General features: G+C 34.3%; 1 protein-coding gene across 1 annotated transcript; it reads right to left on the reverse strand.

The window, feature by feature from the left end:
- Nucleotides 1-1,828: 1,828 nt before the first annotated feature.
- Nucleotides 1,829-5,618, reverse strand: LOC149543933 (uncharacterized). The gene is made up of 7 exons (XM_089796355.1): nt 5,308-5,618; nt 5,058-5,210; nt 4,669-4,964; nt 4,406-4,563; nt 3,265-4,277; nt 2,882-3,169; nt 1,829-2,794 (listed from the first exon to the last, which is right to left on the reverse strand). Exons 1-7 carry the CDS (start codon nt 5,563-5,565, stop codon nt 1,952-1,954), a joined length of 3,009 nt encoding a protein of 1,002 aa, XP_089652481.1. The 5' UTR covers nt 5,566-5,618; the 3' UTR covers nt 1,829-1,951.
- Nucleotides 5,619-15,824: the final 10,206 nt, after the last annotated feature.

The raw sequence follows: 15,824 nt of genomic DNA on the forward strand, positions 1-15,824 counted from the left end.
AATGTTAGACAAGAAATATTTAAAATAGGCTGTAACTTATTCATTTTCAGAATCTACAATTTCACAAGTTGACCTTAGTTGCTATCTATTGGTGTATTTTAGGTCTACCTCTACCTATTAATAGTTTGCATTGGATTTAAACTTAGATGGGGCTATTTGCGACTTATTTAATAATAATAACTCAATGTGATGTAAAGAATATAATCTACATATTAATAATTCTTACCCTGTTATCTAAATTAATTTGGTTTCAATTAATTTTTTTTATCAAATAGTATCAATTTGATTCACATTTCAAAATGAAAATACCTTTAAATTTTTTTTTTGGATTCCTGAATGTTGAACAATGGAAATATCATATGATTAGTAGTATATAAATATACTATACACTTTGCATATAAGATATATACGTATATTTCAAATTAGTTCACAATTTTCTAAAATATGTAAAGGTGATTGATTTTGCATATTATTCTATCTAATCCCACCAAATAAATTCTATATAGTTTATTATAAAAAAAGTGGTGCTTGATTTTTCTAAACAAAGGCTATATTTAATTCCCATATACATTAATAGGGTTTATTTCTTATAAATGTGAATCTTGTAATTATTTGTATGGATCATTCATCCATGTTTATATAAAAATTGCAATAATGTTATAATAAAATCATCAAAGTAATACACAAAATAACTTGATAACAATGAAAACAAGTGAATAACATATAGTCCTTTTATGAAACTTCAAAATAGTTAAGCTAAGATCATCACAACATAAGTAATATTTACAATTAAAAATATTAAATGCGAAATTTGTGTTCATAGGCCTAACTAGCTATAATATAAAGAAAATTATGAGTCATGTATATTATATGTAAAATATAAATAATACTATTGAATGAAAAGGATAGGTGGTGGAAATAAATGAATACAATAATACTTTTCTTCTTATCGTTTAGATTTTGTAATTTTTATACATTTAACCTTATTATCATCCTAGTCAAATAGGTAGGATCATGTATTCAATCAAATGTATAATATGTTAGCTTGGTGGAGACAAGAGTTGTTTAAAGAGTATCTACAAGATTGATTGTGGAGTATTAGTCCTATAACATAAAAGATGAGGAAATAGTGATGGATTGGTTTTTCTTATTAATGAAAATAGGGTGAATGGTTGGGAGGAAATATCTTATGACATACATACTTATAGGATTAATAGTGGTCCCTAAATTGAGGGAAGGAATACCTATGAATGCATGCTAGAAGGGATGGAAGCACTAATGAGTTGCATGGTTAGTCGATTATGTATGAAAGAGACTCATTGCACAAACTTGAGAATATTCCTTTGACTATTGCAAATATTCTTGTTTTCTTAATGTAAATAGTCAAAAAATAATACAATTCTTTCTTAAAAATATGATATTTGAATCTTATAGAAAAATAAACGATTAAATAAAATGACTCTAATACTAGCACATTAAAAAAATTCATACATAATAGAATAGTGTAAAGCAAAATAGTTAGTGAAAGTAATTATATACTTTACATGAATTTAATTTAAATTTTAAAAAGTTAAAAATTTGAATCACAAAATATTAATCTTATATTTGCAATTATAACTATCTAAAATTGAATACCTAAACATGTTTAAAATACAATAAATGAAAGATATGTATAAATAAATAAAAATTATTCAAAAGAGAAATATATAATAAAAAATTCAACACAACATACAATTATATCATTTATTATTATATAAATACATTGAATAAATATACAAATTAAGTATTCAATAAACTATACACATATAAATGTATATTCAACGAAGTGTAATTAAAAACTAATTATTTGTAATATACATGTACATGTAGATTCTACTTTTACATGTTACACAGGTGGCTTTACATGATCCATGCACAAGAGAGAGATTTGATGGGACACGAAGTCCTTGGACTAGTCCACTAAATGGTCCGGCAGCCAAACAGTCATTCGCTCTTTCCTTCGTGTAACAGTAACTGGAAGTTCTCTCAAATTCTGACAACCTCTTAAATCTAGTTTTTGAAGTGACCGAAGTTCCCCAATGTTGGAAGGAACAACTTCTAATTTCTTGCAAGGAAATAAACTCAAGCCATCGAGTGAGTGGAGATTTTCTATACTTTTGGGCAAGTTTTTCAGTTTCATACAGTAACTTAAGTCTAGAAATCTCAAAGAAGTAAGCATCCCAAAGTTAGGAGGCAATTCTTTCAGTTCGAGAGAGCTGCACCTCAATTCTTTTAAAGAGTTGAGTTCCCAAAAGCTAAGAGGGAATGTTTCCAAGTTACAGCAGCCATCTAAATTTAAAACCTCCAAAGACCTTAATTTTCCGAAGTTGGAAGGCAATTCTTTTAGGCTAACACACTCTGATAAACACAAATGTTTCAGAGAACTCAGGTCTCCAAAGGTTGAGGGCAACTCTTCCAACTGCTTACAGCTTGTTAATATCAATTCTTGTAAAGAACTTAATTGCCCAAATGAGTTTGGCAGGTTTCTCAAGGAATTACCACCACAAATGCTCAGTCTTTTTAATGAACGCAGCCCACATACCTGCTCAGGAAGCTCCTTTATTTTATCCCACTCATCTAATATCAAAACTTTAAGGCCGGTTAAGTGATCCAGCTTTTCTGGTAACTTCTGGAGACTTTTCAATTCTTTTAAATCCAGCTCTTCTAAGGAAGAGTTTTGGATAATTTTGGTGGGCTTTGATTCCTCGCATTGAGACTGTGCAGTGGATCTCATGACCCGCAGCTTCTTCGGTAGCTGCATTCACGTTGTGATTCGACTATAAGGAATTTCTCCCATAAAAGAGATATGAATACGAAAGAGAGAAAAGTAGGGAGGACTTGCCTGATATAATGTCACACCATCTTTAAAGACAGGGCCATGGAACACAGCCAATCGCTCAAGCGACTCTAAGCTCGGTGGCCATAACGCAGAAATGTCCCCGCCCAGTCTGAGAAATCTGAGTTCCTTAAACTTAGATGATGTTTGGCTTGATACTGACACTTTTATCTGGCTTTCTAAACCCAGGACTCTCAACGAATTTTTTAATGAATGTAGTTGCTTCTCATCAACTTCATTACGAGATTCAGATTCCTCCTTGCCCAGCCAAACTCCCTTAATTTGCTTGAGCTTCTGCAAAGAGAAAATACATTTCAATAAAGCAACTAAACTGATGTGCAGAAAAGAATTTTAATCTTGTAGCATTCTATACCAATGAAAATGCTTACTTGATCCTCGCGTGTAACTTCAAGCCAGGACTGCATATTCATTATTCTACTGGATTGAGACAAGCTCCGCCCTTTTGCTCGGATGATGTCATGGACAATCAACTCGCCTTTGTCCGATGTCTTCACTAATGCCGCCTCCTCCAGAAGTGTCATGTCCTCAGCTCCCACAATGTACTCCACGTCGCGACGATTCCAGTTAACAAAGAAGCAGCAAATGTCGAGAAACGCTTCTCGCGTAGATAATTCAAGCTCATTGTACACAGAATTCACAAGACGTTGGCTCAGATTTTCGCCTTTTATATCTTCTCCGGTCTCCAAAGCTTCAAATATTTGGGTACATCTCTCCACTTTGTAATTCTGCTTACGCAAACGAGCACCAACAATTTCCAACACTAAAGGAATCCCATCACAAATCTGCAGGGTTCTTCTCAGATTGTCTGTATCTCTGTTTATAGTAATATCATCTTCTTTCAACAAAATTTTGAGGGCGTCTTGGCTAGGTAGAGTACCCACACGATAGTCACGACGCTCGAGGCCGGCGTGTATGAGCATATCTGTCACACCCAAATTCCGAGTCGTGGCCACTATTTTGCTTCGCTTCGGAAGGCCTGCAAAGCGTTTCGGGAAGAGCTCTTGCAAATCGTCTGCGCGAAGAGCGTTGTCAACAAATAAAAAAACTGGCTTGTTTTCCTGGACTTCGAAAGCTCTCGCAAGATGCTGCCGACCCTCTGCAGTATTTCTCAATGTAACATTCCTGTCATAAGTGTATGTTGGGAAGGCATCTCTCAATATTTGATGCTGCATAGACTTTATGTCATTTCTGGAGCGGTCTTCTTGGATCTGAACTCCACAATAGTTGTAATCTGAGATATCTAAGTCAGCAATAACAGCAGTGGCGAGAGTGGTCTTTCCTATGCCCCCAAATCCATATATAACAACAGCCACTGGTGACTTATTTCGAGCTCCCATGGCCAACAACTTCATTACCTGTTTCTTCTGCCCTTCGATTCCAACTGCCGACAAGCATAGGAAGTAAGTTAAGGTAATAACAACACATGCAAATGGTGATGCAAACTTGCAGATATGTAAATACAGATAAAAATATTGGACAACGAGGAATTATATATATATACATACATACCTGCATAATCTGGATAAATGGGCTTCTGTGGAGGGAAAGCAACAGGCTGCTGATGATGTATTTGTATCGCTACTCTCAATGTAAGATCCTGATTTAGTTGATTTATTCTCGATTGTAGAGTGGCCAAACTTGCGGAGTCTACAGAAGCCTTCAGAAACCTGCAATACGGACAATTTCAATCAGGATAACCGTGCACAAATGAGGATAGAGCTAATATAACTCCCTTAAACGCAAATATGCAGTAAGTATTGTAGTCACTTTACCTGAAAAGTACTCTAGATTTTAATTGAGAAGCGCACATCATGGATCCTTCAAAAATCAATATAGTAGCTTCATTCAATATAGTTTCTTCTTGTGGCATATCATACTTCAACTTTCTTATATGCCCAGCAAGCTTCACCATTTGCCTTAAGAGTTCTACGCATTCACTGCGGTTATCGGAGATCTGACCAATCTGGTCTAGCAAGAAAGCTATAATAGATAACCCTCCAACAACCCAATGCACTTTCCCCACACTTTGCAATATCTGTGCTAAAACCTGTCTGTTTCCTCCGTCTCCCTGTAAATATCACCAACATTATTTCCAATTCGAAAATAATGCCAACATGCTATCAAGCAAGTAATAAACATATTACTGAAAGTAAACAGTTACCTTCTCCAGCTGAATGTGCTTGTTGACAAATTCGAGGAATACAGACCCACTTTCGAGAAAGGAAGCCCACACTGATTTCGCTCTACCCTTGAGCGTATCAGAGTGTGTCTCTGAACTGTTGTTTCGACTCTGCAATGTCTTCTGTTGTTTCGGCTGCATTTACAGACAGGACATTATCAAGTAAAACGCCAAAAGAAATAAACGTACTTTCTTAAGATCGGGGTTGAAGCAAGCTCACTCTCATACTAACCCTGTTTAGAAGAGAATCCAAGAGCTTGTCGATGAGATCAATCAAATACTCAACATCGCCTGCATTGTTGATCGTTCGAAAATGTCTGACACAGTCATCCAATGTGGGTGTCGGCGTATGATCAGTTGGCGGCGCTGGCTGATCTGGTGGTGGTTGAAACGGTTGCTCCGATGACTGTGGTGACTCCGAAGCCGGGGGCGGGGGCGGCGGTGTTGGTGGCGGCGTTGCTTTCTTTGAGTTGGACTGACAGCAGCCCATGTTCGGTACGTAAATGAAAGCCAGATGAGATGAATATTGTTGTCAAGTTCGAAAAAAAACATTGAATGCTTTATAGGCTCCCTCTCTCTTTATATTTTATACTTTTTTAGTCTGTTTACAAGCTATTTTCGCTTTTGGGATAAAGTTATTCTTCATCCTTTCCGCTTCATAATATGGGAAAGAAAACTGTGGAACATGGTACGTACTTTGCTCTATACAGGTGTAATAAGCATAATGGATAAAAGTATCGTAGGCATATATCAGGCGATCAGAATACTAAATCTTGCATCGAAAAAGCTTATCTACGTTGGATTCTTTGCTTCGAAAATAAGTTTTTGTTTTTAAATTTCCCTATAGCGTGGGAAGGGTGCGGATTATAATTCTACATTTCTGCTTTAACGCGCACAAATGATGGGACATAATTTTGGGAAATGGATGAATGGGAGCATACGGAACTGGAAGGAACGAGAGTAATATTTATCTTCTAATTTGGAAAAAAATTATAAGCGTGGCAGAAACGCAGACATTCTTTTAGAAATTCGCAATTTGTGAATCTGTGGGTCCAAGCGAGTCGAAAGAAATTTTCATATAAAAAATATTTTATTCTCTTTCCAATAGTATTATTTATTTAAAGATGATTTAAAACGAAGCAGAAGAATCGATTAAAAGTCGTATAATTCCCTGTGAGCTGAGTTAAATGCGTGAAAGAAGCGCGGAGCATCAGATCAAATCATTTCTTTTGGGGATGCCTACCAGTACCAAGTACCTATTATTCTCCTCACTATTTTTGGACAGTTGTTAAAGTATCATTAAGAGAGGCGATGGGTCAAAGTACCTGCCAATTGGTAGGAAGAAATTCACGTATATAGATGACAATAGAAATAAATAATGAGTGGAGATATAGGAGAAAGTAGAGACAAAAGAGAATGAGACTTGAAGAAATAAATACCAAGACAGATCAGAACTGATTAATAGAACATATAGTCTTCAATAAAAAAATTAGAAAACTATCAAGCTTTTGAAAATATCATTGATCATTTTATTAAAAATATAAATTTAAGATTAATAAGTTTATTGAGAAAAATATAATTATCACAATAACTTAAATTGAATAAAATTTATCTTTAATTTTAAAATCATCAAATTGTTTGGTGACATATAAAACAAAATAAAACATGACTTAGTCCATTAGTATCTTGTTAACTTTTTTATTAGTCAAATTATTTGGAAACCTTGGTAAAACCATATTGATATGAAATATTTGTTATAAAAAAGACTTAGAAAATAATGTAATAGATTAAGAGTTTATTTAAAAATATGAAAAAATATTATATGTTTTAAGAGGTATATCTACTAAAATAATAATCTAAAATTACAATAATAATATTTATTTTTAAAAATTATTATATATTTCTATTAAAAGAAAATAATCATTAAATATATAGTTAGATTTTATTAAAAATTAATAATTTATTTAATTACTTTAATTGTTGATTATTATTATTGTAATAATGTATTGATCATGAGTTTTAATTGTAAGAAAATGTTTGTTATCACCTAAGGTTTTAGTCAAAATCATATATATATATATATATATATATATATATATATATATATATATATATATATATATATATATATATATATATATATATATATTGATGGGGTCTTGCCACTTATGAAAATTGACCATTCATATAATGAATTGATTTAATGCATTTGAAGTATGGAAAAGAAAACTCATTTAATAAATTGATTTAATGTGTTGGAAGTATAGAAATTAGGTGAATTTTTAATGTAAAATATATTTTTCTCCCTTGCCTCTAGAAAAAATATTATAATATATTTAAATTGAACTAAATGGTTCCATAAGTATTCCTGCCATGGAAGGAACTAATAATTATGAAACAAATTAAGAGATAAGAATAACTTCATCTAGAAATTATGAAAACAAAAATAGAAAAATATGACAAAGTATTTACCCAATATCATGAGATATCCAAACTATATAATGAACTCAACACAAACTAGTGACACCATCTCATCTTGCTTACAGTTATCATGGGTTGTTGTTTCATATTGGACAAGACAATCAGGTATGTGACTGCATTTGAATATTGCTACATAGTTAAAAATAATAATCAATGTATCTTACTCTTATAATTCTATTGAAAGAAAATGACTTAATAATCACACTAAAGTTTGATTTGTATCTAACAGTGTTAAATAATAAAAAATCGCAAGCTTAATTTTATTGAAATATTTTATATCTTTGTAGAAGCTCAAAAAAATTAAAGGAGTTTAGCTTAGCAAGGAGGAATATAAATATGGTGATGAAGTTGATGCAAAGCAATTACATTCAATGAAAAACTCATTGAGAGTTCTCTATATGGAGAGCCAGATAAAAGTGTGAAGATCAAACCAAGACCTAAGTAAATGTAAGGAGCTTAGCTTCCTCTAACTATGTGTCATGATGTGTTCCCTTATGTTGAGTAAAATGGATATTTTATTGCCACATATAATTGTTTGTTATAATCATTTACTTTTATTAAAATGAAGCTAATTCAAAATAACTTGTTTTAAACCTATCATGAGGAATGTGAAAGGGGAGACCAAAGCTATTATAGACAACTAATGGATTAGTGGTAAGCAAACCTAGTAACTAATTTTCATGATGGGTCTATGTAAATGTCAAAATTACATTAAATTCAAGTTAATTTTCTTTAGTTGGAATTCATCCTATTTTTGGTTATCTATTAATGTATTATTTTTTAATATAAAAAGCAACAAGAGAGTGTTGACCCTTAGTACAATCAACATACACTAGACAATGTTAGAAATAACAAAACCTAGTGCCAAATAGCTAGATACAAGGAACCTCAACTAAAGTCTACCTTTGTAAAAAACAAGGATCCAAATAAAAAAAAACCACCAACCATGGTCCACATTGCTAAGGATCAGCATGGGACAAGCCCCCATACTAGCAACATTCTAAAACAAAAAATAAGAACAAAGACCTCAAAAGAGTCCTTTAAAACAAACAACGACCATCTGTCATAGTAAGAAAAAAAAAAAAACGAAGAGGGGGAGACAATCCCATCCTCAAAAGACCTAGTAACCAATCTCAAGTAATAGATAGCATGTTCTTCTTTCACCAACATAGCCAGGCAATAGATAGCCCATTCTTCTTTCACCATCATATGCAAGATAGTATATTCTTCTACCACGATTGTGGCCAAAGGTCCATAGCCACCAGAACCACCAATTTTGATCAGTATTGCCAAAAATATTCTATCTCTCAGCACACTCCTTACCCACCTCAATAGTGAAGGGAATTAGGATCTCCCTCAATAGAAGCTATGGGAGGAAAGATTAGAAATCCATTTTTGGGGGAGAGAGACTTTACAACAATGGCAACCCCACTACCACCCATTCAACATAGGTTAACTCAATCACCAAAATCATAGGCATGAACTCCAACTTGATTGGAGTTAAAAGAAACTTTAGAAAAAACATAGACGAAGATCCCAATAAACTCCTGGAGGTCCCCCACTTAGGAGAGATATTCCTCACCAAAAAAAGAGTAATAGGAACGATCCATCTAGTATATCTCCCTTCCACCTCAAAAGAAAGGGATCCCACCTCAATACAGATAATGTGGAGGAAGAGGCTCCCCAAAGAAGCCTTCTTCAGAGACCATTCCATCACCCAAACATTGACATTATGAGAAGGATTTCCATACCCAATATCAACTACATCCACACAACATATCACCACCTCAATAGATGATATATCCACCTCAATAAGAGTTGTGTGGTAGATAAAAAATAGCATGACCTAAACCTCAAAGAAAAAAGCCATCTGAAGGTGCCTTTGAAACCCAAGGCACGAGAATTTACCTTAATAGATAACTCTAGGAGGTAATGTAGGTGCCAACACAGATTCCTCTAGAGCATTCAAAGGAGGAAGACTTTGTAACTAGGAAGCACCCCAAGAAATAAATTTGCACTCGACCAAAAGTAAGGAACCAAAGAGAACCAAAAGAAAGGCCAAATAACAAAGCCCACTCAAGGATATAAGCAATATGCACCTTTGAAATAATAAAACAAGCACCAAAGCTCAATAAATGGATGGAATGGATAGATCCATCACTACTAACCGCTAACCCATCAAAGAGTATCCAGATCTAACAAACCCAAAACTAGAATTTTTGTTACAATGGTCGGGAAAATGTTTTCAAAAGGAAAAACAATGCTTCTATAGAGGGGTGACCTTCAAGACTTGGAGATTTTTTATTTTCACAAGACATGGTGACCTTCTATCCATGTATTATTATGATGGTCAGGAAAAGTTTTGAAAAGGAAAAACACTTCTTCTATGGAGGGGTGACCTTCAAGACTTGGGGATGTGGTTTTGCATTTGTGGCAGAATATGGGTATTTCCTTTTGGGCATCATTCTTATGTCAATTTGGGGGAGAGTGGAAGGCAATTGGCTAGGGAAGGACGAGAAGAATGATCGGGGAAAGGTGTTGACAACTAACAAATTTACCCAGGTTCCTTCTATATTTATATAGATTATTGAATTACTTATCTTTAAGTTTAGAGTTTAAGGCAATATGGATATGATTTAGCTTCTTTGATTTATCAATTGAGGTGTTAGAATTCTAAAATGTCAATAAAGAATTTGGAAGATCTTAGTATGACAAATTACAATCTTTTTCTTCTCAAAATCCTTCTACCATATCAATGAGACTAATAGTGGTTTTGGTAGAATAAAGAAACCTTTGCATTGTTTTTGAAAGCATCATAGTTGAATGATAACACCTGTGTCAAATATGTGTACTAGGAATTAATTACATACCTTTAGGACACCAAGCATACATCAAGATATTGAGAAATAGTAGTGACTAATTGAACTGGTGCCATAATACACTTCATACACATTATTGCAAAAATTAGATCATTTATTATTTTGGTTGTCAAGACCTTCAATATCACTATACTAACCTATCAATATAAGTTATGGTTTTTTGAAGCTCTATTTTATTAAAAGAAAACTACAAGCCCTTAAATCAACATTACACATTATTCAAATGCTTAAACTTCTCTAAAACATGCTAGGCCACTAGTATGGATTGATAATTGTTTATTTTTAATCCTCCATCTTGTGCCATCTCTGCATACCAAAGGATATTAAACCCTTAGAAGAATTTCTTGGAAAAATTATGGCTCTTTATCTTCCATCCTATCCTACATACTGGTTACCATAATTTCTTACCGAGACTCCCATTTCTTGCGGACTTCATTGAGTCCTATGGGTTGATTTGGTGAGTGTTATTTCCATAATGTATTATCATACTTTTTCATTCTTTCCAAATATGGCATATGTGTTGTTATGAACCTTTCTTGGGAAACTATTTTTTTTTTCCTTTGGTGCCAATCCATGACTAGTTACACAATGAATCTCATGATAAATTTTAAGTTTTCCCTTTTTTTAATAGCAATGTCAACAATTTGAGCAAAAAGAAACATAGGATTTATTCTTCATGAAGGGTTTCCACCTCAATGTTCAACCAGGACTATTGAATCGACATGTTACATGAGGAATTTGGTATTGTTTTGAGGGAAAATCTATTCTGGTAAATGTGATATTTTGTTTGTTGTAGTCTTTGAACAAGAGTGTTGTAATTATTAGAGGGCTTGCTAGAAAATCTATGAAAGACTTTCTTTAAATGTTGTTCATTGTATTATCTATTTGAGTCATTCTCAAGGAAAGTGAGATCTTTTGCATATATGCCTAAAATGTGTTGAGCTAGAAGACTTTTAAAAGTGATTATAAATGTAAACCTTTAACTATGAACCACATATAGGATAAGGTGGAAAAACCTTCAAATCTAGTGGAAGATCCTTCAAAACCAATTACCAAAGAAAAATAAAACTATATACTACCTCATTCATAACTTTTTTATAGAGTAAAGCAATGGAAAAGATGGATAATCACTTGGAAATTCAAATATTTGAGGCATCCTGGCATTATATTTTCTCGAGTTTGTTGGCAATATATGTTAAGATTTATTTTCATTCAGAGTAGTGATAAATGTTTTATGGATGTGATTGTCCTAAACTGAATAATTATACCAATAAATTATATGGAATTATTAGTAATTGTGCTTTCAAGTTGTATACTCAAAAAGAATGATATGGATTATTTGTTGGTTAAGAATAATTCAAACTTTGGGTATGGTGTTACATTAAAATAAATGAATGCTTTTCTAATAACACATTTTGGTTGTTGAACATAATTTTGGGCATATCGTATCATATTGTGTTGATGAACAATGAATATTATGATTATCAATTATGGTAATTCTACATTTTTACTTTAGAATAATGATGTTCAAAATGGATGAAAGTCTAGTGAGATTGAGGAATTGGGAATATGCTTCCATTTGATAAATTAAAAAGGAATGACATGTCCTTTCTATTTATTACTCAAGAATATTATGAGAAGCATGCGAATTATTGTGAAATTATAGCTAAGGAAATTTTTGTCGCATTATGATAATTCATATTAAGGATGAACAATTTTTTGGAATAACTTAAGTAAGTGCCTATGCATAGATAGTGCATATTGAGAAATTATAAATTTGTACATTTGATTTTTCATTGCATGAGTGCATTATGTTACCTTTGGGATGAATGCTAATTTTATCAATATATTATTGCATCAGTGCATTATTTTATGAATGTATTGCACAATTCCACTACTACTCTTGGATTTACCTAGTTAGTCTTCCTCATTGTTGGGTTGGGTATCTTTCATGTAAAGAAAGATTTTGGGGAAGCTTAACAACTTTGTGGTAGGGTAGTAAAGAAATCCTACAATATTCTCGCCCCTTGAGTTCTTGTTAGATTCAGGAACCATTGACATTAGTGGTCAACAAATTGGGTACCTCATGATATTCCAATAACTAGTTTATCGTTTGTTATAGAATATTTCATTTTATCTCCTATCTTAATATGTATTTCTCTTAAGTTTAATGGTAATTACAAATTATTGTTGACTAGTCAACAACCTTGACTCTAGTAGACGTTCCACATTTTATGGAGATTTCTGATGTGATGCACATTTGATTTGTAGGGGTAGTATTTACACTAGGTGGGACATTTCTTCATTATGACCACCAAATTTGGAGTCACTTCAATGATTGATATTGTTCCATGGCTATGTCTATAAAGATGCTGTCACGTTATATTAGGGAAGTACTTATGTAATGGGCACCCCTGGATGTCCCAAAAAAACTAAACCAAATTGCTGAAAGGAATTATGTCAAACAGTTTGCATTCAACTTCTTATTTCTCCGTTTAATGTTTTAAACCCCTTATAACTTCAAAAATCAAACATTTATTGTTTGTTGTGTTTCTTGCATGGAATTGGTATCATACAACATAAACAAGAAAGAAACTACAATGATGTACAAAGTGGAAATGAACTGCTTCTAATAAAATGTTAATTTCAGAATTCATAAAACCAAATACATGGCAGATTTATCAACTCACTAATTACTTCAGCAGTATTGACATAATACTCCAGCCCATGCTTATGAACTTGCTGCTACAATACTTTGTCCTTCAATCAGTCCACTACCTTCATAATACCATTCCCTCCAAGCAGCATAAGCGTCAGACAAGTAGTGAAGAAGATATGAGCAAAATACCAAATCTGCCTGTAGTCAAAAATGCAACTAAACTGCTTGATAATGAAGCCAATAAAAAAGAATTCTAAAGGCCAAACCCCAAGGGAATGACATCTAGAATGTTACAAGAGAGGATAGTCATCCTCAAATGCCAAGAACAGAGCTGCAACTCACACACCAATTTCTTCTCATATTCAACCTGCCTAATGAAGCCACAAATGCTTCCTTTTATTCTATTTCCAAGGGTCCACTCAACTCATATGGGCAATGTGGGATAAAAGATGTGTAATATATAAAACATATATTAAAATACCCCTTATGTATCCCTTGGGTACACATCACCATAAAATAAATATTAAAGTAACACTTTAATATTTTACAATTAAATTAGACGTTACTTTAATAAAACTTCAGGCATTAAAATGTATTAGCAATCAGACTTCAAATAATGCGAGTGATAGCTCATCGAAAAGCTCTCACCGAGGAGTATCAAATCCAATCACCAAAATTGACCTGCACTGTGTCCTGCCGACTTACTAAAAATAGTAAGTATGCCTAAAACTGAGTAAATCAACTTCGTTTTGGCCCAAACTGGAAATGACTAGGCCAAAACACTCCAAGATCCCATTAAACCCTTCGTTAGCCCTCGGGACCATGTAGAACAAGGCTAACGCATACACACTTGGTCAACTACTAAAATGGGGACATTACAGTCTACCCCCCTTGAAATTTCTTATCCTCAAGCAATCTCAGTCCAGCCTGTTGAATAACCTGCTCACTCTCCCATGTAGAATCTTCCTCTGGCAGGTCTTTCCATCTGACCAAATACTCCTTCACTATCCTGTTTCTAAGCTTCCTCTCTCTGGTGTCCAGAATAGGCTCGGGTACTAACACAAGCTTCCCCTCCTCATCCAAAGGGGGTAAATTTGTAGAAGGCACTACACTCTGACCAATGGCTTTCTTAAGCCTAGACACATGAAACACATTGTGCATTCGATTGCCCTCTGGAAGCTCAAGCTCATAGGCCACTTTGCCCACTTTGTGAATCACCCTGTAGGGACCATAAAATCTAGGTTTCAACTTTTCAGCTCCACTCTTCTTGAGCGATGACTATCCATATGGTTGTAGCCTCAAGTAAACCATATCCCCTACCTCAAAGCTATGCTCTATTCGGTGCTGATCAGCATACAATTTTTGTTGATTCTGGGCCTATTGTATATTCTCTTTGAGCACTTTCAGGATGTCCTGACTATCCTACAACAAGTTTTTGGTTTTGGGCACTCTACTGTCCCCCAAAACTAAATCCATGAAGCTAGGTGCTTCATTACCATAGAGTGCCATGAAAGGAGTCATCTTGATGGACATATGATAAGTGGTGTTATAGCAATACTCTCCCATATGCAACCATCTGATCCAAGCCTTTTGTTGTGTAGTTACATAGTTCCTCAAATATCCTTCCACCCATTTATTCACAATCTCTGTTTTCTCATCTATTTGCGGATGATAACTAGTGCTAGGTGTAAGATCTGTACCACACAACCTAAACAACTCTTGCCAAAAAACACTCATAAACTTACTATCCTGATCGCTGACAATGAATCTGGGTAGCCCATTTAACCTGAATATCTCTCTAAAGAAAAGATATGCCACCTATGCTACTGTGTAAGTTGACGAAATAGCAAAGAAGTGAGAAAAATTCGTCAAGCGGTCCACCACCACATAGATGCAATCCCTTCCTTGCACTCGTGGTAAACCAGTGATGAAGTCCATCGAAATATTTTCCCATTTCCTATCAGGAATGGGCAAGGGCTATAATAAACTTGCAGGAAATGTGTGCTATCCCTTATTCTGTTGACAAACCACACACTCCCTGACATACCTTTGAACATCATCCTTGAGCCCTTTCCATGAAAACCGCTCTCAGATCTGCCTGTAGGTCTTGAAGACCCCCGGATGTCCAGCTGTGGGTGCATCATGAAATGCCTTCAGTATCGCCTCTCTCAAATGTGATGACGGAATCAAATAAACCCTGTCCTGAACTCTAATCAATCCATCTATCACCTCATAGCAATCATCATGTATGGTACCTGAAATCAATCAAGAAGCCCAAGCATCTCCGACATACTCTGCTATAATCCAATCTCTCCAATCTCCTGAAATCTCTGCCAGAGCACATAAGTAAGGTCTCCAAGATAAGGCATCAACCACCACATTTTTCTTACCTTTGACAAACTCTATGTCAAAGTCATAAGCCTGCAATTTAGTCACCCATTTTTGTTGCCGGTCATTAAGATCACATTGGCTTATGAAGTATTTAATACTGTTGTGATCAATCTTGATCACAAAACGTCCACCTACCAAATATGATCAAAATTTGGCCAATGCATGCATTATGGCCAACATCTCCCGGTCATAGACAGAATAACTTTTCTCAACTCCCCGGAGCTTCCTACTCTCGAATGCAATGGGATGCTTCTCTTGCATCAATACTACTCTAATCCCATCACCTGATGCATCACAATGAAGCTCAAAAGGCTTCGTGAAATCCAGTAGAGCTAGAAC

The sequence above is a fragment of the Cupressus sempervirens genome, chromosome 8 (assembly GCF_028749045.1).
Source record: "Cupressus sempervirens isolate cs-2001-9-10 chromosome 8, ASM2874904v1, whole genome shotgun sequence".
NCBI classification, from domain to species: Eukaryota; Viridiplantae; Streptophyta; class Pinopsida; order Cupressales; family Cupressaceae; genus Cupressus; species Cupressus sempervirens.